General features: G+C 35.8%; 3 protein-coding genes across 3 annotated transcripts; 2 read left to right on the top strand and 1 right to left on the bottom strand.

Annotated features, from left to right (window-relative positions):
- The first annotated feature begins 966 nt into the window (after positions 1–966).
- On the top strand, positions 967–2,032 carry LOC101888726 (uncharacterized). The gene has a single exon (XM_005188610.3). The coding sequence runs from the start codon at positions 1,073–1,075 to the stop codon at positions 2,021–2,023; it is 951 nt and encodes a 316-aa protein (XP_005188667.2). The 5' UTR covers positions 967–1,072; the 3' UTR covers positions 2,024–2,032.
- A 3,762-nt stretch (positions 2,033–5,794) lies between these two features.
- LOC131806740 (polyribonucleotide nucleotidyltransferase 1, mitochondrial-like) lies at positions 5,795–9,009 on the top strand. Its single transcript, XM_059131387.1, has 6 exons — positions 5,795–6,042; positions 6,109–6,528; positions 6,587–7,130; positions 7,192–7,319; positions 7,577–8,483; positions 8,547–9,009. The coding sequence occupies exons 1-6, from the start codon at positions 5,915–5,917 to the stop codon at positions 8,739–8,741; spliced, it is 2,322 nt and encodes a 773-aa protein (XP_058987370.1). The 5' UTR covers positions 5,795–5,914; the 3' UTR covers positions 8,742–9,009.
- A 41-nt stretch (positions 9,010–9,050) lies between these two features.
- On the bottom strand, positions 9,051–22,143 carry LOC101888380 (eIF-2-alpha kinase GCN2). Its single transcript, XM_011296311.3, has 7 exons — positions 21,675–22,143; positions 21,342–21,523; positions 14,117–15,250; positions 12,040–13,378; positions 10,114–11,979; positions 9,875–10,044; positions 9,051–9,577 (listed from the first exon to the last, which is right to left on the bottom strand). The coding sequence occupies exons 1-7, from the start codon at positions 21,726–21,728 to the stop codon at positions 9,451–9,453; spliced, it is 4,872 nt and encodes a 1,623-aa protein (XP_011294613.2). The 5' UTR covers positions 21,729–22,143; the 3' UTR covers positions 9,051–9,450.
- Positions 22,144–22,801: the final 658 nt, after the last annotated feature.

The raw sequence follows: 22,801 nt of genomic DNA, 5'->3' as shown, positions 1-22,801 counted from the left end.
GTGCACCTTGGTTGGCCACTAAAACTCAAGCGCCGGCCATGGTGATAATGTGGGCCGCCATAACAGCCGATTGTCGTTCTCCGCTCGTATTAATCGATCGTGACATCACATTAAATACCGAATATTATCGCGAAAATATTCTGAAGGGTGTATTAACGCCTTGGATACGCAAACATTTTGGCCGCAGACCTTGGACATTCCAAGAGGACTCAGCACGCGCCACCCAAGAATGGTTACAAAATGAAGTTCCCCGAACACCAATCCGTTAACTATTGTGTCTTGCAAGGATGGCACTAAAAAATACCAAAGTGTCGATCACCTCAAACAAGAGCTTCGCGGGAATGGCACAAAATACAGCTGAGCAAAATTCGGGCAGCGTGTGACGGTTTCATTGGCCGTTTAAAGGCCATAATTCGTGACAAAGATGACCAATTCGAACAAATCTAAACTTATTCTAAAATTTGATGCTATTTCCGATATTTTTTGCTTTCATTCAATAAAATTAAAAAATGTAAAAATTATAGCGTTTGACTTTGTTGCGGTTCTTTTATCTCACCCTGTATATATATACTTTGTGGGGAAAATGTATATTTCGAGGTGTTACAAACGAAATGACAAACTTGATATTCACTCCATACTATGGTGGAGGGTATAAAAGCTTAGTCCCCTTGTAAGAATGACTCCGATTTTGAGCATTCTTTAAGGATTGGTAGCAGTGTCCTTCCTTGATTTAATTAAATTTAATCAAGGGCAAAATAAGATCGGCCAGTAAGTCCTTCGGATAACTACGTTTGCTTTCAAAAGACTTTGTTGTAGTTTGAAATTCAAAGTATATCAATTCCCAATTGAGCAAAACCTACTAATTACTTTTCAATTTATTGTAAATAACAATCTTCTTGTCCGACTTTATATAGGTCTTGGATTTAATTGAAATTTTAAAAATTTTCAAATTATTGTACCACGGCAACACCATAAGAAATCATTAATTTGTGTCAATTCAAATTCAAAATTTTCCAACAAAAAAAATAAATCACAATTCAAAACTCCCTTTGAAAATTTGAAATTTGCAAGAATGCATTCTTTGGAAAAAGCAGTTTCGGAAAAACATCGCGTAATCGTTCAACTAAATAAATTGGGATCACAAAATGCTTCCCACTCGAAATTAACGCTGGTACAAGTTCGTGCTAGACCCGAGCTGACTGATCCTTTTGTTGCGTTGGGTTACGACACGTTACAAGTCAATCGGAAATCATCGTCTCAATTTTCCACTTTGTCATCATCATCCTCACCTTCAAAGGCTAAATTGCATTTCGATTGCGTTGGCAATGGTTTTGATGCACGGACACGTTCTGAGATGGCTTCGATGATGGCACATTTGTTGCTACAACAACGAAACTGTTGCATGATACGATGTGTGGCGAAACGTGAATCATCGGCCGCAGTTCTCAATCATTTACTGGTCTGTGAGGTCGACAAGCGAATGCAATCGGCCCAGCTAAGTTTGAGCTGCATCCAATGTGAATATTTCGATATACGTAAATTCGATATGGTCAATTTGTTGGGCAGGCCAACACGCCGCAAGAAATTCCTAAGCACCATGGATCTGCAACGATGGCTAAATGGTGATTATCAGCAGTTAGTTGCCGGTTGTCAGGGTCATGAGTGTTTGGATTTTCTATTCAGCTTTTCGGATAGAAATCGTATAATGTATGAGGTGAAATTTTCCTATATGCAAATTGTTGCCGGCAAATTGGATACGGATGGGAAAGTGGCCCTGAGTACATGTTTGGCAAATTTGGATATAAGACCCAGGGGCAATACTTCAATGTTGGTGGATACCATACGGGATTATTACTCTGCCGAACAGGAAATGCAAATTTGGATGTTTTTCGAAATACCTGTCCAACAGCGGCTTGGTTTGAATGGAGCTGGTGATATTATGGATGATATGTTGAAATTAGCCAAGGCTGCCTATGCTGGTTTTAATTCAGCCAAAGTTAATAAGGTTGGAATCTGTAGATAAAATTTGGAGCTGTTAAAGTTTTTAATTGATATTTAGTTGAAATTATTAACGTTTGTGAAGTCTTGGCCTGATAAAAAATCGATGAAATATTCTCAATTTCTTTATTATAGAAATTCGATTTGTATGAATGTAAGATATGTCTCTAGCCAGTAAAAACAGACTTTTAATATTTCGAATTACATCAAGTAATAATAAAACCAAGTAAAAAATCTGTAAGTTCAGCCGGGCCGAACTTTGAATACCCTCCACCATTTGGAACGAATTTGACAATTTTCAAAAAAATAAAATTCGTTAAAAATTCTGTTAAAATCCTAAAAATACCTAATGTAGCCGTTATATTAGGGTCTGTACGACGACGTGGACCTGAATCATCAAAATCATTAAAATACCGAACATCGGGAGGTACTATTATATGTGATCATCAAAATACCGAATATCGGGAAATACTACAATATGGGACAGACAATTTTCTGTCATAGGCTGTAGTATCCATTATAAACATCAAATACCAAATTTGAAACATGTTACATGTGGTTTTTTATTTTAATTTAAGAAAAAAATAATTAGCAGCAAGTCCTCGATATGATGTGTTTGCTTGCTGCCGGTCAGGAAAAAATTAACCTGATATGTTAAGCTCGGTTGAAGAAATCAGTGTTGCCAACCGGCGTAAAATATAAACCCGAGAAATACAACTCTAATGTAGGGCTCAGTAGGTACGATAAAGGTAATTTGATGAATCAGGCCATGGTAGAAGAATATAGGTAGATGCATCAGCCCTTGGGAACATTGATATGTAAAAATTTTAAAAATGTTTTATCAAAAATGATTAGATTTTTTAATGTTTTCTTATACGACGCAAATCTGAAGTTGTTGTAATACAATTTTTACAAATTTCAATGATTTTTCATTTAACATTTTCAATTCCAAAATCGATTTGACAGTGCATTTTCCCAGCAGCTGTGTTGATGCGACTACCTGTATTCTTCTACCATGGCTGCGGCCATATAAAAGGCATAACGGGGGAAAATCGAGGCAGTTTGTTTGGTGTATTAGCAAAGAAGACATTTTTATTTGCTAATTAAAATATATTTGAAGAAAATCTCCCAAAAAATTAAATTAAATTTTGTTTTTGTGTTCAATTAACACTTGTGTTTTATTGTTGTGCGTGAATGCGTTTGTGCGAACAAGTTAAAGTCAGTACTGTGTTGTATTGTATTATATTAATGGTGTTTAAATGTTTGTGTCTCCGATTCTATGAACGGAGGAGGTCAGCCAAAAATTTATGTTGAATTCCTTGGCGGAATTAATTGTTTCCAAGAAGGATTTGATCCAAGCCAAGTGAACTGTCAACTGGAACGGCAGTAAATTTAGTCATGTATGTGATATGTCCGTCTAGCACCAACCGCCATTAAAGTATTCATTGTGCCTAAGTCCGTGATGTCCAAAAACCTGGAATAATAAAACCAAATAAGTTTATGCTGACCAGGTAACAATACTTAAAAGAAAAAAGATCTACTTACCAGCCTTGAGCAACGTTTTTGTTTGCAATATTTATGTCCAGAGCCTGAGTGCTTATTAGCATCTAAAAGGAAGAAATAGAAATGAAACATTAGAAAATCTAAAAAAATAACGCCGAATTCATAAAAAAGGAATTAATCTGCTAAAATATTTATATGTTAGTTTATGTATATGTTTGTAGTTAGTGATTAGTATATACGATTTTTTTTGTGATTGTAAAAGTTTTTAACGCCAGATAAAATGCGACAAGTGTAGGGTTACCCCAGAAAATCCTATTAGAAATTAGTTGATTGTGGGATCGAATATTAATGTCCCTTAGAACCACATAAGAGAGCTCTTTTGGGTGAGGAAATAATTTAGAAAATCGGCCCGAGTTGACCGAAATTCAATAGGATAAGTTGGTAGTCCGAGGTATTGACTTATCGATGTGTCAGGTGTTAGAAATTTAGAATTCTGACAAGAAAATAATGAAACCAATAAATTGTTTTAATATCTAAGTGCTTAGATTAATATGAATTGCTAGTGTTTTTTGTTAGGGAGGAAAATAGGATGATGTTGAAGTGAGGTAAGTGTATGTGGAAAATGGGGCCCTTATAAATTGAATTGAAATCTTGGATGAGGATCTAAGAGTCAAGGTTGAGCGAGTAAGTGTGGGAATTATTAACGCCAATTTCCCGTGTTATGGTCGTATGTGTTTCGTCGTTTTATTTTGATTTGTTTATTGAAATTTCATGTTGTTCCTTTTCGATTGTTCGACCCCTAGGGCTGATGGTGGCAGAGTTGGGAATTCACCCCTAAACTGGTGCCCCGACTGAGCTAGATGAAACCCCACCATAGCGCCGTATCAGGTGTTACGCAACAAACAATTCCGTTGAGTAATGTCGCTAAAATCGTCAAAATACCGAATATCGGGGGGTACCGCTATATGGGGGCTATTCGAAGATGTGGACCTTCACAGACAATTTTCTTTCTTAGGCTGTAGTATCCATTTTGAACTTCTAATACCAAATTTGAAACAATTCCGGTGAATAATGTCGCTAAAATCAACAAAATACCGAAAAAGGGAGGTACCATTATATGGGGGCTATACGAAGACGTGGATGTGCATACGCAGTTTTCTGTCACAGACTATAGTACCCATTATGAACTGCAAATACGAAATTTGAAACAATTCCGTGGAATAATCAAAATCATCGAAATACCGAATAAAGGGAGGTACGGTTATATAGGGGCTACACGAAGACGTGGACCTGCATTTACAATTTTCTGTCTTAAGCTGTAGTATCCATTACGAACTTCAAATACCAAATTTGAAACAATTCCGGGGAATAATGTCGCTAAAATCGTCAAAATACCGAATATCGGGAGGTACCGCTATATTGGGGCTATACGAAGACGTGGACCTGCACAGACAATTTTCTGTCATAGGCTGTACTACCCATTACGAACTTCAAATACCAAATTTAAAACAATTCCGGTGAAGGTACCGCTATATGGGGGCTATACGAAGACGTGGACCTGCACAGACAATTTTCTGTCATAGGCTGTACTACCCATTACGAACTTCAAATACCAAATTTAAAACAATTCCGGTGAAGGTACCGCTATATGGGGGCTATACGAAGACGTGGACCTGCACAGACAATTTTCTGTCATAGGCTGTACTACCCATTACGAACTTCAAATACCAAATTTGAAACAATTCCGGCGAATAATGTCGATTAAATCAGCAAAATACCGAAAAAGGGTGGTACCATTGTATGGAGGTATCACCCATTTTCAATACCAAAAGTCCTGCAGACATAATTCAAATTTGAGTAAAATTTTATCAACCTACTTCATTTCGTTCGGAAGCTAAGTAATTTCCACAGACGGACGGACATCGCTAAATCGACATAAATACGGTAGAGGCATGGTAGAAGAATACAGGTAGTCGCATCGACACAGCTGCTGGGACAATGAACTGTCTTTGTTGAAAAGTGCATATCATAACAACCTCCGATTAGCGTCGTATAAAAAAACATATACAAATCTACTTATTTTTGAAAATTGTGACATATCAATGTTTCCAAGCGTTGATGCATCGACCTATATTCTTCTACCATGGGTGGAGTGTAAAAAAAAGTACTTTTGAATTAAATCGGATATGTAGACATGTTTTTATGTTATACGAACGCTTTTTAATGTTGTATGGCAACACTAACATTCTCAGCATTTCGCATTTTCTTGTCACCAGAGGGCACTGTTAGATTATTAAAATCGTTCCATGTGCCACAAATCAGCTGTTGTCGTGTTGAGGAAGGTGCGGAGGAATTTCTTCGACCGCTTTGGATTATTTTATAACAATTCTCGATTTAGTAAATTAAATTAACAATGAAGTATCCCACAAACTACTTAAAACTGCTCAACTTTAGACTGCGTAATCATTCCTTCACACCAAGAAACCTCTTACATACATCCAACACAGAAGGACCACAATTGGAGGTGAAATTTTCAAATGGGTGAGTAGTTATGCAGGCAAAAAATCTTGTTTATTGCTTTGAAATTCAATTTGTATTCTATTACAGACGAAATCTCATTATGACAGCTGGCAGGTATGCCCGATTCGCCAATGCAACTGCCGTGTGTGAAATGGGTGATACGGCTGTTATGGTAACTGCTGTCTCAAAGCAAAAACCCACACCGGGCACAAATTTCACACCTTTAGTAGTGGATTATCGTCTGAAAACAGCAGCCTCTGGTCGTATTCCCACCAATTTCTTTCGCCGTGAAATGGGTCCTTCGGAAAAGGAAATTTTATCGGCTCGTCTTATTGACAGATCTGTGAGACCACTGTTCCCCGCCGAGTATAGAACAGAAACCCAATTGGTGTGTAATATGTTGGCCATGGATGCTGTATATTCGCCCGATGTGTTGGCTTTGAATGCCTCTTCATTGGCTTTAAGTTTAAGTGACATACCGTGGTATGGTCCCATTGGAGCAGTAAGGTAAAACATAATCTCTAACAACCTAAACGTATTTAGCTTATATTTTTTGTTTTTGCAGATTAGGCCTTTGTGATGGTGAAATAATTGTCAATCCCACACGCCGTGAACTTCAATCTTCCCAATTGGATTTAGTGGTATCAGCTACCAAACAAAATCTCGTCGTTATGTTAGAGGGCAAGGGCAATGTAGTATTGCAACAAGATCTCCTCAAGGCCATAAAGCAAGGAACACGAGAAGCTCAAAGTATAGTTTCAGAAATCGAACGTCTGCAAAAACTTCATGGCAAAGAGAAGAGACCATTGGAACAAATCACCACAGTTGGTGAGGAAATTTCCGCTGCAGTGCGTAGCATGAGTGAAATGCGTTTACGTGAAATCTTCCAAGATGCTAGTCATGACAAAATATCCCGTGATGTGGCTGTAAATGATGTACGCACAAATGTAATTGACAAGGTGTGGTCCAGTTATCCCGATACCGAACCAGCCCTTATAACTGACGAGTTTAATCGTTTTTGTAAAACGATATTTAGAGAATTGATATTTGAAACTGATCGCAGATGTGATGGTCGTGATTTTGATAGTTTAAGAAATATTAGCTGTGAGGTGAGTGAAACTTTTTAATATTTCATTTAAATATTTAAAAAATATATCACTTATCTTTTAGGTGGATTTGTATAAACCTTTACATGGCTCGGCTCTATTTCAACGAGGCCAAACTCAAGTGTTCTGTACTGTATCTTTAGATTCCCAAGAATCTGCCATGAAACTGGATACTTTATCAGCTTTGGAAAGGTAAAAAGTTCAATTTGATCTGAGCGTTGACATCGTCATAACATTTCATTTATTATGTATAAAATTCAGTAAATTATACAAAAAGAGAATAACATACGCAAATATCGTCGATTCCTAGATATATATTTGTATAAGCTAAGGACCATAGGTTAAAAAAATATATATCTAGGAATCGACGATATTTGCGTATGTTATTTTCTTTTTGTATAATTTACTGAATTTTCATTTTATTTACCAATTGCTTTTTTATTTTACAGTGGAGTAAAAGCCAAAAACTTTATGTTACACTATGAATTCCCTCCATATGCCACCGGTGAAGTGGGCCGCGTTGGTGGTGTTGGCCGAAGGGAATTGGGACACGGAGCCTTAGCGGAAAAAGCCTTAGTACCTACACTGCCAAATGATTTTCCCTTTACTGTAAGACTGACATCAGAAGTGCTCGAATCGAACGGTTCCAGTTCTATGGCAACTGTTTGTGGTGGCTCTATGGCATTATTGGACGCCGGTGTACCCGTTTCATCACCTGCGGCCGGTGTTGCCATTGGTCTTGTCACAAAATATGAAAATAATGACACCAAACACTTACAAGACTATCGTATTTTAACTGATATTTTGGGCATAGAAGACTATCTAGGTGATATGGATATGAAAGTTGCGGGTACTCGTAAAGGTTTCACTGCAATACAAGCTGATTTGAAAATACCAGGCATTCCATTAAAAGTTGTTATGGAAGCACTACAAAAAGCCACCGATGCCAAAGCAAAAATATTGGACATAATGGGGGAGGCAATACGCGAACCAAGAAAAGTGAAAAAAGATTGTTGGCCAGTTACGGAGCGCATTACCGTGGAACCGCAACAACGGGCCCAGTTAATTGGACCAGGTGGCATAAATTTGAAAAAGCTTTATGTTGAAACCGGTTGTACAGCAACGACTGAAGATGAGACAACATTTACTCTGTTTGCACCATCCCAGTCGGCAATGCATGAAGCCAAGGAAATGATTGACACATTCTTAGTGCCGAAGGAAAGAATACCTGATTTAGAATTTGGTGGCATTTATACGGCAAAAATTACCGAAATACGTGATACTGGAGTTATGGTCATATTATATAATAACATGCCTCCAGCTTTACTGCATAATTCACAATTAGATCAAAGAAAGGTAAGTAATGCGTGAGGCCATTTCAGTTACTGTTACATTCATTCCTTTGCCTTTTTCTTGCAGGTTGCCCATCCCTCTGCCTTAGGCCTTGAAGTTGGCCAAGAAATTCAAGTGAAATACTTTGGCCGTGATCCTGTCTCAGGTTTTATGCGTCTCTCACGTAAAGTTCTACAACCCACTACCAGCATTATACGTAGCCTTAACAAATCCAATGCCAACGATGTACAAAATGAAAACTCGCCATCTACATCCTCATGATCATAGTAGTCTTTGTTTACCAAAAACTAAATAGGTATAAATAATATTTGTTATTCTAAGTAATTTTAAATAGTTGTTTTATTTTTTATGATTTTGTTCGATAAAAAAATGAATGTTTTACATTTGTTATCTTTAGAAATGTATAAAAATCTTAAAGAAAAAAAATGAAAATAAAAAGTTTTGCAAGTCTTGGAAATGCAAATGCGAAAATGAAACTTTTCAATATTTTGAAATTATGAAAATAAATGAAAAATAATTTCACATGTAATTCAACAATTGTTATTTCTCAAACTCAAATAGCTAAGGAATAGTTAAACATTTTTTATACAAAATTCTATATAGAGATTATAAATTATGGTATTTTTAACATTGGAAGATATGATTATTTTAAGAATAGAATTTAAAAATGTATTTTTTTATTATTGTTAGGAGGTGGAGACAATTTACATTTTTTGCAGTTACAGCCATATTACCAGTTGATTTTGTGGGTATTGTTTCTTGTTGATTTTTCCTTTTGTAAAATGTAAAAAAATCGATGTGAAACTTTCAGAAAGGACCGTTTCGTCAATAGGATATTTTAGGTAAGGATAACCATATTTCGAGCATCTCAGATCATGTATTTTAAGTAGTTGCCATGTCAATATCTAATTGAATGATTATGACACTTCTCAATAGTTGATGTGTTGTATTCGACACTCTTCTTTTCTATTCATATTATAACGCGATAGTATGAATCAGTTATACTATATAAGGCAACTATGGTTATTTTCGAATCGGTAATGTAATCTACAATTTCTTCACATATATCTGAAATGTATCGACGATTTTTTGGGAACCTGAAATAAAAAAAATCATTCATTGTAATTGTATAGGAAAGTTTTAAGGATGCAGTTTGAATATTTGTTTGAATTCAAGCTCTAGTCAAACACTGAAAATTTGGTGCGAAAAACATCTGCTTATGTAAAGCGAGGATCTACATTGAAAATCCCATTTTCGACCGATGAGCTTGGAGTTCTTTCAATTGAAACTAAGAATGTCAGGAAAAGGATAAGCTTAACCTAAACAAAATAGAGCTCAGCAACTTTTGGTACATAGTTTTAGACGTAAAATGCAATCGACCTTTGATAACTCACCTATCAATTACGCTATTAATTTCTTGTTCAGTCTCTTTGCGATCTACAGCTCGTGGATTAATAGCTGCTACAATGCCATTTAATGTACATGGTGATAACTCAACAACCAATACGGCAATGTTTTCTGTTTTAGCAAATTGTGCCAGAGTTGAAGACATTTGTTGTGTTACCTACAAAACATAAAACAAAATCTTTAAATATTTCTTTTAAATTTAACAACAACAATTTCCATCACTCACCTGATTCTCCAAACGTCTACGATAGTTTGCCGACAGTTTATCTTGTGTCAAAGAAAATATAACCTGTATATTCGGTAAATTACTGAGACTGCTTGAACTTATGATATTCTTAACATTTGTACCCGACGCCGAGGTACTAAGGGCATTATCACCACGACTGCCATAGCTGCCACTGCCACCTCCACCGCCAAAACCACCATAATTTGTATTTGTCTGTTGAACTGAATATTCGCTGGAGGCGTTGTAATTATTTTCTTGGCGCACCGATAATTTTTGTATAAAATCTGCCAATTCTGAACGGGTAACATGACGTTCTTGGAAACGTTCCCTTTCCCACGACCGAATACGCAAAGCCCCATTTTCGGCAACCAATATAACATGGCTAGCCCCCAGCTTGGCTAAATCTTGAGATTCATCACCGCTACATGTTACCGATTCGATAAAACTGCATCGTATACCAGCTGACCACAGCAGACGCATAATGTATGTAACATCTTTAAGGGGAGGCCTCGATCCCGAGACACATACACCCACATCTATAGTTCGACATTTTTGGGAATCTTCCGAGCCCATGGCAGCCACAAGTTTATCCAAGGAGAAAGAAAGGCCTGCACCACTTATACAACGATTCGGTAAATTTGGATTGAAACCTTGGGCTTGTTTTTGGAAATCCATTAACATACTGTCGTAACGTTCTCCCACAGCCAGTACAGATGGGCGGGATGAACGATTTGGCTTAACATCGGCAATCATTTGCCATATTAGGCCACCCGCAGCTGCTCGTTCATAGTTAATGGGTAAACCAGCAAAAATGTGTATCGGACATTTTACACCCAGGCTTTGAGCTAACAAAACAATCGACTCCATTTCTCTTAGCGCACCCTTTGCAAGAGAAGCTGCCTCTCCTTTACCTTTTACCAAAGATCTTAGCGACGAATCATCGGCACTATTTTTACCACTCATTTGGAAATTTGCCAGCAATAAATCAATTAGAGCCGAACCCGATGTTCGGGATTTTTCCATAATGCTATTCACAATCGAATGAAACTGAAATTTCGATATACGTCCTTCAATGTAATCCAATATGCTAGCAAAAAGATCTCCATACATTTCCTTCGGTACATTACAGTATAGGAGTATGGCTCGCAAAAGATTGGTGTGATTCATGCGTATCATCACATTCTTTTCCCTTGGATTTGGGATTTCCGAAGCTATTTCGAAGGCCAAGGATAAAAGCTCGGCATCAACTAAATGGCTTGCGGAATGGGGTGAAATGATATCGAAAGCACATTCGTAGTTTTGTTTCGGATGGAAGTTGAACACTTTTTCCTCACGATATACACGATCCACACAATAACGTCGTATCATATTCACCCCACTCATGGCGATGTGACGGGCGAATTCAGTGCGTAAATCACTTGGTAAAACTACCACACAACCAGAGTGTGTCATAAGTTTTACCGGATTTACCCAATGATTGGTGTGTTTAGTTAAAGGAGACATTAGCGGTGTATCAACTTCAATGGCGCCATGTTTACGAAACAGTGAAACCACCTTGCCCTTGACAAATTCAATCAATGGACTCAGAGTTACCAGGCTTTCAAGAACAACTGGAGTATTCCAGGATTTCATAGCGCGACTACCACCCATGTGGTAGGTGTGTTCCAAAACCTCATCGCTTTCTTGTTGCAGGCAACGTGCTACTATATGTTTGTAGGCTTTACTTTGTGGATTGGCCAGAGCATTTTTCAGCATTTCTTGCAATTCACTGGCCTCTAGCTGGGCCGGTGGCAGTAGATCAGATACCAATAATTCTTCAGCCGTGGGTCTTTGTGAGGGATCATGATTTAAAAGCCAACGCAGGAGCTGAAATTAAAAGACCTTTATTAGATTTTATTCCGTAGGTTGTAGATTTTGAAATCATACCTTTACAGTCTTTTCATTTTTGAGATTTGTTAGCATATAATCTGGTATAACAATATTGGGACTCCGTAGTTTTATAATAGTTTCAGCTCGCTCCATGCCTGTGGCAAATGGAGAATGGCACATTTCGAATAGGATGATACCCAACGTATACATATCAACCTTTTGGCTGTAGGTTGATTTAGAAGCATTGCCCGTCAATTCAGGGGCAACATACAAGGTGGTACCCACTTTGCCTGTTCCGGTACCATCTTCCATGGACGTTATTTGAGAAGCATGATTTTGTTGTGTGTTTTGCTCTTGATGCGACTGTAATGCCAAGAAACTTGTAGTGGCCAGACCAAAATCACCAATCTTAATTTGATCGTGAGAATCCAAGAAAATGTTTACAGGTTTCAAATCTCGATGTATAATACCCTGTTGATGAATGTGTGACAGGCCTTCGGCAATTTCGCGAAATAGACGCCACAGACGATCAGTATTTGAATATAAATTATCATCGATGGCCGTTCGAAGGGTACATTTTTCACAAAATTCCATTTGTATGTACATGATTTGCATAATGGGTTTTGGCGATAGTACCTTCGATATTTCCGAATCAACTTCATCCACATCGTCATCATCTTCATCATCATATACTGCCGCTTCGCCATTCGAATCAACAAATTCAATTCCATCCGAATCGGAATCATCCATATGTGGTATATAACCATTCCAGAGGCTTGATGAATCCGTTTCAGTCTCTGTGGTAGCATTAGTGACTTGCGGTGATTTCGGGGGTTTAATACTTTCCACGCTCATGGACCAATCGCCGGACACCAATTTATCCATTTCTTCGACATCTTCCTCATTGACACTTTCTATCCAACTGTTGAAGTATCGCACTACATTTTCATGATTTAGTCGTGACAACAATTCCACTTCCCTCGTCATTTTCTTGTATAGCTGTTTGCTACGTGCCGGTAGCGGTATACGTTTTATGGCATATTCACGATTATCAAGTATATTTCGCACTTTGAGAACATCTCCAAAAGCTCCCTTGCCCAGATACATAAGAACTTCAAATTCCGTCCGTAGCCGAGACTGTGAGGTGGGTAAAGATGGTATGGAAAATGGTGCTAACGCTTGTGGTGTGGTTGGTTGTGCTGTTACATTGTTACGTTGCTTTAAATTTAGTGGAGCTACCGCTAAAGATGGTTTGCCACCACCGCCATTGGTTTTGTATGTGGTCAGCGCCATGGTTAGATGTTGATTTTCTTTATCCTCATTTGTGAACAGAGAGCAACGGAGAAATGGATGTTCCAAAAGTTCGGATGCGGATAATGTACGATCTGAATGGCATCTGAAAAAATAGGTAATCTTATTAGAATGATCGAGTAGTTAAGGAATGTTATCGAGTATTGGAGATATTAAAATTGATAATTCTGTTTATTAGAGAAATATTCAAAGTAAAGGATTTTTTCGAATGAAAATATAAAAGGAAACAAAATATGGAAGAATTAACTGGGATAAAACCAAAGGGCAGAGCAATTCTAGCTGTACTAAAAAAGGTTTTCGACATATTTAAAAACATCCTATCTCTGTTTTTGTGAATTGTCTAAAATGAATTGTTCATAAACCAGTTGATAATAAATATTTTTTTATTTATTTTCAATTTGTACAGTAACCTAGCCCATAGGGCCATGGACGGTTCCAAAAACTTCTATTCATGACTACTCTAACACTCTCAAATACACTCTGTCTAATTCTCAGAAGATTTTTTAAGATTTCAATCGTAATAATAGAAAAAATCGTAGAACATGGTTACAGATTAGGTTTCACATAGGCTGCAGTGCCACAGGGGTTCAATTAATAAGTGAGATTGAATTGATTCGCAGTAAGAGGTGTTACTATAATTAAAAGCATAATATAAGACTCAATCTGAAAGATATTCCACTTAATTATATAAATAAGATTTTTTTATGGAAATAGTTACAAATTAAAATAGGAAAAAAGAAATGTTATATCCACATCCAAACTACGATAAAATATTTGTCACTTCAATGAATACTAAACAATATCGTTAATAGGAGCACCTTACTTGTCAATAAAATCCCGCATTTCTGGTGTGTGCGTACTCATCAAACTGTCCACCAGGGTTCCCAAAGCTGGCAAATCTCCATGGGTTGATCTCTCTCCTGAACCACCAATTAGTTCCAACAAATTTGTAACTATTGAAAAATCAGTTACTCTTATTGTGCCACTATTATCCATAAACACCGTGGTGTCCAATAGATGGCTATGCGAAACACCTTTGTTGTGTAGAAACACTAAAGCCTCCAATACGCCTTTGGCCACACCTCTTACACCATCCATACACCAACCCAGGGCTGATGAAATGCTAAACACACTTGTGCCAAATACAAAATCCTGCACCAAATACACCAACAATCCTTCTTTGCGTTTAATACACAGCACACACTCATATTGGATGAGATTCTTATGATGTAGTTGGGCCAAAATGCTAACTTGTTTCTCTATCGATGCAATAATATCATCGACACGATGGCTGCCCGAACATTTTGGTTCGGAAGTGAGCCATAGGCATTTGCCACTCCCGCCACAGTGTTGTTCAATTTGAGAATATTTTATATTCCATTCAGTGATGTAGACCAATTGACCCGTGTCAATATCGATTCCTGTATAGGCAATACAGCCCTTTTGTGAATGTCCCAAACAGCTGCCGCGTCTTATTTGTCGGCCCACTTTGTGGAAGTATAACGTTTCACTATTGCGATGTTCCACACATCTTGTGGGATAGATTTGCCCACGATAATATGGTGACGAGCTCTCCGAACTTTCCGAGGAGCTGGGATGTCGATGATTCGACTCGCTCATACTGCGACGTGGTTCACGTCGTTTTGCCTCTGATTTAAACATTTCTTTGCGCCGCTCAACCTCCTCGATAAGATTTTGTCTCTCTTGATTTTCACGTTGTTTTTTCATATCAAGTAACTCCTGTTCCCGTTGTTGTTTTTGTTGTAACATTTCATCATAAAAAGATCCACGTGGTGGTTTATTGTGTTTCAGCAGAAATGCTTGTACCGTCTGGGCGAGTTCATAGATCATAACTTCTCCGCGTAATTCTTGAGATTGTTGCTGCAATTCTTGGAGTAATTCCTCTATTAGTTGATCCGAAATGCCTTTCGATTCTTCCAGGGTGACTTTGGGTGCTCTGAAACGGTTTAAGAAATAAAATCAGATAATAATTAAAATTTTGATATTTATTTAAATAATTTAAGCTTATTTTTTAAAATATCTAGCCTTCAATTCAGGATAATAACCTATGTTGATGATTTTACTAAAAAACTGATTTTTTTTTTAAATTTGCTACCCTGCCTAATTGAATTTTGGAGAGGAGTCGTTGCCATCATTTTTTTCGGCATAAAAATTATATTTTTATTGCTTCAAGTTCCCTTCAGGTCACCCCTCATATATTTATGTATTCTATATTATTTTGATTACAATAATATTATGGTTATTAATGAGAAATTCATACTTTCTGAGATAGGGGTTTTGAAAACTCTCTAAACTAGACAATATTGATATCGTTTAAAAGGTAACAATGGGTACTTTTCAATGATTTGAAACAAGTAAAGAATACAAGAGTCGGTCTGCCCATGGAATAGACTGAATTTCGGTGGCAGATACTCCTGTGGACAGGTAAAAACTAGGCTACGGAAACAAAAAGGTTCTGTAAAAAAAGGTACTGTAAATATCTAGGGATTACAAACGTTCTCTTATGAACATGAGCAAAAGTCGGTCTTGTGTCAAATACAGGGTGAGATGAAAAAACTGCAATCAACTGCAGACTGCTGTCATTTCTAAGCCACTCGTCCGAAAAAAAACTAAAGAGTTGCTTCGCTTGGCCGAAAGTGGTGAACTGCCGAATTTTGTTTTCTCCGATGAGAAAACATTCGTTGTCCAGCAAAAAAAAATGATCGTGTTTACTTGCCAAAGAGGTCAGCTGAAAATGTGCACCTTCGGTTGGCCACCAGATGCTTGCTCTCCGCTCTTATTAATCGACCGTGGCATCCAGAATAAATGCCGAATATTATCGCGAAAATATTCTGAAGGGTGTATTAAAGCCTTGGGCACGAAAATATTTTGGCCGCAGACCCTGGACATTCCAACAAGACTCAGCACCATCGCACACTGCACGCGCCACCCAAGAATGGTGACAAGGTTGGCACTAAAAAATACCAAAGTATGAGCCAAAATACTGCGCCGGGAATGGGCCAAAATACAGCAGAGCAGCGTGTGACGGTTTCATTGGCCGTTTGAAGGCCATAATTCGTGCCAAGGGTGACCAATTCGAACAAATCCTCACTTATTTCAAAATTTGATGCTATTTTCGACATTTTTTTTCATTCAATAAAATTAAAGTTTTCTTTTATCTCACCCAGCATAATACAAAACAAAGCTACGCAAACAAAAATGTTATTTTAAATTGGAATTTTACTGTAAATATCTATGGATTACAAACGTTCCCTTATGAATAGCAGCAAAAGTCGGTCTTGGGGCAGATAAATCATTGAGCTACTGGAGCAAGATTCTCCTTTTAATAGAACTTTTTGAGAAAGACAGTTAAAGTCAGCTTTAAACCATGATTTTTTATTTACAATAGTCATTTTTTTATTTCAAGAACAATATCTCGAAAAGTATTTATTTTCCATTAATATCCGTTCTTTTTAAATTTTTTAGTTGGCTTCAATTGATACCACCTGAAAAGGGCCTTCGCAAGCTTTTCAATAACATCAAGAAACTACTTCAAATAATATTCAATTTAAAAATCCAAAGATATAGTTAACATGTTTTTTTAAAAAATTTGCTCTTCATATCTATATATATAAAAGAAAGTTGTGTTAGTTACTACGCTTATAACTTAAGAACCGCTGAACTGATTTTAATGATTCATACAAATTCGGAATTGTCTCTTATCCGAAAAGGATAATATCCAAAAAAATCGCGTAAAAATGTGATATGTTAAAATTTTCATTTTGACTTTTGAAATGTACAATAGTAATGTTTTATTTTGCATGATTTTTTCCATTTTGACTTACTTTTTTCTAATGTACATTTGTAGTGTTTTTATATTTTATTTTTGAATTCGAATATTAATACCAATTTATTTAATTGACTTGATTTCTTGAGAACTGAAATTGATGACGGGTTACATGGAAGTGTAGTACCGAATTATGTGGTGGCGAAACGGAATAGATGATACCGAAATAATTTAATGCGGTCACACCAAAGTTAAAAGAAAATTACTTTTTCAAAATCGTTAAAAAGAAACACGAAAAAAGAGATCTCATTGCAACAATTCTCAAAACGGGAAAATATCGAAAAAAATTCCAATGGAATTGAATTTTAAAATAAAAGTACATTCTATTGACAAACTTTGTAAGGATCTTTAAACAGTTGCTGTAAAAAATCAGCGAACAAGTTAAAGATTTTTTCAATTTGTTATTCTTCTTTTGCCAATTTTTTTCAATTTGTAATATCATATTGAATTCAGTGGATTTTTTGTGAACAAAATAAAGAATAATTTTTCACTATATACAATTTTTCACCAAAAAAATGAAATAAGTGCGAAATACGATGGTAACTGACATCTACCTTTCAACTCCAGGGCCTACATCGTGCTTCAGCTGGAAGATGCGCAGACATTTAAACAAACAAAAATGACCGAAAAAGACTAATGGGGCTTATTTCAAAGCGTGGCCCTACTTCTTTCATGTGACAATAATCCGTCCAATGAGAGCTCAAAATGCAAAAATTTTTGGGAGTACAATCAGTAAAATACCAAATATAAAGGGTGCAAAATAGTAGAGCGAATGGGACTTTTAGTAAGAAAAGGATTTCTATCCTTCCAAAAATTCTGCCTGAACATTTAAGATACCTTAAATCGCTTTAGCAGGTCATGATATCGATCATAAATAATCATCGTATGATTTAAGCCATTTTTGGAGTCTTCGCCATTTTCTTCTATTTTTGGCCCTTATTTTGCATCTTTGTTTCTAAGGGGCGTAGAGAACCTCTTCGCATAAAATTTTCGGAGTAGGGCCCATATTGGTCTTGACCACTAAAAAAATTTATTTATGCTACCCTGGGGTAAGGAACCATCGTACAGATAATTGCCACATAGAAATTTATTCATGTAAAGTCCCCACATTGGAGTATCCCCAAGTCCACTTTCACATCTAATGTGTGGTCAGAAAAGAAAAAATTGTATTCTATTGAATTTGTAACCCCAAGAGAATATTGGTTGGGAACGTAGATTTGGGATATACATCTATATGAAATAAATTGTGAAAACATGAACAAATTACAAATATAAGAAAGTAGCACGGGACCGAATATTTGTTGAATCGTCATTAAATTATACTATGATGAAAAATATGGACTCCAACTTACAATTTAAATGGCAAATAAAATTAATTCCTATCTTACGGTAATAGATGTAAAATAGCTATATTTTTGATTTGGCCTCTATTTGTCATCTTGGATTATAAGGGGTGAAGAAAGTTTTCAATGTAGGTCGATGTTTCGCATTTTACCATATTTCAAAGGATTTGGCTAAAAATGAGTATTTGGGGATGAAAATCTTACACAAAAATTTCAACATATCTACAAATTTTAGGATCTTCTCCATGTAATAGTATCCCCTCAAGTCCACCTTTTGGCGGACAAACAGACCGACATGGTTAGGGGGACTTATGAGGACTCTAATGCACAATCTGAGGTGCTAATGGGTTCAAAAAAGTAATTAACTTTGCCTATTCTTAAATCAATTAGCCCTCAATTACGAGTTGTACAAAGTACAGTAAATTCCAAATTACTGCTCATTTGACTAAAAATTAAAAACTAATCGACCAGTACGTGAACATTTATAACATTCATATCTTTGAATAATCATGCTTTGACAAATATGCATAATAGACAAAAACTATGGGCCGGCAACGCGGACCGGGCCAGCTAGTCTATATATATAAAAGAAAGTTGTGTTAGTTACTACGCTTATAACTTAAGAACCGCTGAACTGATTTTAATGATTCATACAAATTCGGAATTGTCTCTTATCCGAAAAGGATAATATCCAAAAAAATCGCGTAAAAATGTGATATGTTAAAATTTTCATTTTGACTTTGAAATGTACAATAGTAATGTTTTATTTTGCATGATTTTTTCCATTTTGACTTACTTTTTTCTAATGTACATTTGTAGTGTTTTTTATATTTTATTTTTGAATTCGAATATTAATACCAATTTATTTAATTGACTTGATTTCTTGAGAACTGAAATTGATGACGGGTTACATGGAAGTGTAGTACCGAATTATGTGGTGGCGAAACGGAATAGATGATACCGAAATAATTTAATGCGGTCACACCAAAGTTAAAAGAAAATTACTTTTTCAAAATCGTTAAAAAGAAACACGAAAAAAGAGATCTCATTGCAACAATTCTCAAAACGGGAAAATATCGAAAAAAATTCCAATGGAATTGAATTTTAAAATAAAAGTACATTCTATTGACAAACTTTGTAAGGATCTTTAAACAGTTGCTGTAAAAAATCAGCGAACAAGTTAAAGATTTTTTCAATTTGTTATTCTTCTTTTGCCAATTTTTTTCAATTTGTAATATCATATTGAATTCAGTGGATTTTTTGTGAACAAAATAAAGAATAATTTTTCACTATATACAATTTTTCACCAAAAAAATGAAATAAGTGCGAAATACGATGGTAACTGACATCTACCTTTCAACTCCAGGGCCTACATCGTGCTTCAGCTGGAAGATGCGCAGACATTTAAACAAACAAAAATGACCGAAAAAGACTAATGGGGCTTATTTCAAAGCGTGGCCCTACTTCTTTCATGTGACAATAATCCGTCCAATGAGAGCTCAAAATGCAAAAATTTTTGGGAGTACAATCAGTAAAATACCAAATATAAAGGGTGCAAAATAGTAGAGCGAATGGGACTTTTAGTAAGAAAAGGATTTCTATCCTTCCAAAAATTCTGCCTGAACATTTAAGATACCTTAAATCGCTTTAGCAGGTCATGATATCGATCATAAATAATCATCGTATGATTTAAGCCATTTTTGGAGTCTTCGCCATTTTCTTCTATTTTTGGCCCTTATTTTGCATCTTTGTTTCTAAGGGGCGTAGAGAACCTCTTCGCATAAAATTTTCGGAGTAGGGCCCATATTGGTCTTGACCACTAAAAAAATTTATTTATGCTACCCTGGGGTAAGGAACCATCGTACAGATAATTGCCACATAGAAATTTATTCATGTAAAGTCCCCACATTGGAGTATCCCCAAGTCCACTTTCACATCTAATGTGTGGTCAGAAAAGAAAAAATTGTATTCTATTGAATTTGTAACCCCCAAGAGAATATTGGTTGGGAACGTAGATTTGGGATATACATCTATATGAAATAAATTGTGAAAACATGAACAAATTACAAATATAAGAAAGTAGCACGGGACCGAATATTTGTTGAATCGTCATTAAATTATACTATGATGAAAAATATGGACTCCAACTTACAATTTAAATGGCAAATAAAATTAATTCCTATCTTACGGTAATAGATGTAAAATAGCTATATTTTTGATTTGGCCTCTATTTGTCATCTTGGATTATAAGGGGTGAAGAAAGTTTTCAATGTAGGTCGATGTTTCGCATTTTACCATATTTCAAAGGATTTGGCTAAAAATGAGTATTTGGGGATGAAAATCTTACACAAAAATTTCAACATATCTACAAATTTTAGGATCTTCTCCATGTAATAGTATCCCCTCAAGTCCACCTTTTGGCGGACAAACAGACCGACATGGTTAGGGGGACTTATGAGGACTCTAATGCACAATCTGAGGTGCTAATGGGTTCAAAAAAGTAATTAACTTTGCCTATTCTTAAATCAATTAGCCCTCAATTACGAGTTGTACAAAGTACAGTAAATTCCAAATTACTGCTCATTTGACTAAAAATTAAAAACTGATCGACCAGTACGTGAACATTTATAACATTCATATCTTTGAATAATCATGCTTTGACAAATATGCATAATAGACAAAAACTATGGGCCGGCAACGCGGACCGGGCCAGCTAGTCTATAATAAAATTTAAAATCTTGAATTCGTAGATACGATTTAAAATAAAAAAGAATACAAAAAAAAATCATTCCAATTGGAATAAATAGTATTTTCCTGAGCTCTTTTCTTATCACAATTACCAAAATGATTATACTTACACCTTTGGATATTTGGAGGGACACACCACATGAAGTTTGGTACGAACATGTACCTCCGGTTGGCCATTCGATGAATCTCTCAGCGGTGTCAGCATAATTCGAATATCCGTTGGTTTCCATTGTGAAGGTGTGGCACTGCTGTTATATGGACGCAAATCTTCAACATCGTTGCCAAAAATTGACTACCAAAGAAGACAACATAAAAATTAATTGCGTCTCAAATTAAAACCAAAATATTCTTCAATGAAACATAACCCTACTCAACAAACATATATATATACAAACATATATACTTGGGTGTATTTGTGCGATTGCATAGTCTATGATGTTTACCTTTATCGCTTCCAGTTCTTGCATTTGTCTTTCACGAAACGACTCTTTTGCCATTTTGTCAGTGAGTTCTATTTCTTTCTAAGACATCAATTCTTTGCCGGCAAAATGTACACTAGTGGTATTATTTAGCTACAATGTCATCGAAATATAATCAATTAACCTTGCTCCAATTTTCACAGCATATTTATGATATGGGAAATTATATGTGAAAATCTCCCTGCGGTTCCTGGTGCTCCTCCTCAGTAATGACAGCTGTTGCCTTTGTTAACTTCATACAAATGTTCATATTCCGTCGGCTGTTTGCTTTGCCTCCTTGGAAGTGGTTTTAATTAATGTTTTTATTATTGAAAATCTGTATAACAGAACGTGTTTGTGTTATTTTTAAATACAGTGTGTATATTTTTGTTTTTGTTATTGTTTTCCGGTAAAAATTTCACACCTTACTTAATAGAAGAATTCACAGTACAGAGTTTATTGGCGTCATGAAAGACGCCGTAGAAAGTTGAGGTAAGTCGAATATAACGATAAAGTTCTGGAATCAAAACAAAACACTCATCAATTGTCAAAATGTCAGATTGTAAATGTCAGCATTGCCATATCACATTTAATCTATACAATGAAGAGATTTTATTATTATTCATTGCACAAATATAAAAAGTAGAACGAAGATAGCCCCTAAATACATTTTTTTCTTTTTGTGCCCATATTCTGTCAAAACATATACACAATTTTTGTATGTGTGTTTTTTTTTTAATTAAAAAGAAAATAATTTGAAATTATTTTAAATTTAGATGCAACAAAAATTCACATTTTCCACGTTAACGGGCAACAAATTGTATTATTTTGGATGAAACAACATTGTCCCCTATTTGATTCACTTTTGTGGAAAAATTCCAATATTTCATTAATATTTTGTGGGGTTTTTCCAATATAGTAATTTTGTAAAAAAGGTAAAATAAATAAAACCAAAATTAAAAAAGGTAATCTAATTTCTTAAATGGGAGTTTTAAAACTAATTCTATAACTATTTACGCCAAACGAGTGATATATTTTTTGTAAAATGAAAAAATAGATGCATCTGACGTTTTGGCGCAGCTGGAATGTAACATTTTTTAGTTTTTAAAATA

The sequence above is a fragment of the Musca domestica genome, unplaced genomic scaffold, assembly GCF_030504385.1.
Source record: "Musca domestica strain aabys unplaced genomic scaffold, Musca_domestica.polishedcontigs.V.1.1 86, whole genome shotgun sequence".
Taxonomy (NCBI): domain Eukaryota; kingdom Metazoa; phylum Arthropoda; class Insecta; order Diptera; family Muscidae; genus Musca; species Musca domestica.
This window is presented reverse-complemented; position numbering and strand designations above follow the sequence as displayed.

Excerpts from the sequence above, each read along its gene's own strand:
- LOC101888726 (XM_005188610.3), top strand. The coding sequence starts at position 1,073 with ATGCATTCTTTGGAAAAAGCAGTTTCGGAAAAACATCGCGTAATCGTT.
- LOC131806740 (XM_059131387.1), top strand. The coding sequence starts at position 5,915 with ATGAAGTATCCCACAAACTACTTAAAACTGCTCAACTTTAGACTGCGT. Across the intron at positions 6,043-6,108 it reads GAGGTGAAATTTTCAAATGG|ACGAAATCTCATTATGACAG; the intron begins GTGAGTAGTTAT and ends ATTCTATTACAG. Across the intron at positions 7,320-7,576 it reads ACTTTATCAGCTTTGGAAAG|TGGAGTAAAAGCCAAAAACT; the intron begins GTAAAAAGTTCA and ends TTTATTTTACAG.
- LOC101888380 (XM_011296311.3), bottom strand. The coding sequence starts at position 21,728 with ATGGCAAAAGAGTCGTTTCGTGAAAGACAAATGCAAGAACTGGAAGCG. Across the intron at positions 11,980-12,039 it reads AAAATGAAAAGACTGTAAAG|CTCCTGCGTTGGCTTTTAAA; the intron begins GTATGATTTCAA and ends TTTTAATTTCAG. Across the intron at positions 10,045-10,113 it reads GTAGACGTTTGGAGAATCAG|GTAACACAACAAATGTCTTC; the intron begins GTGAGTGATGGA and ends TATGTTTTGTAG.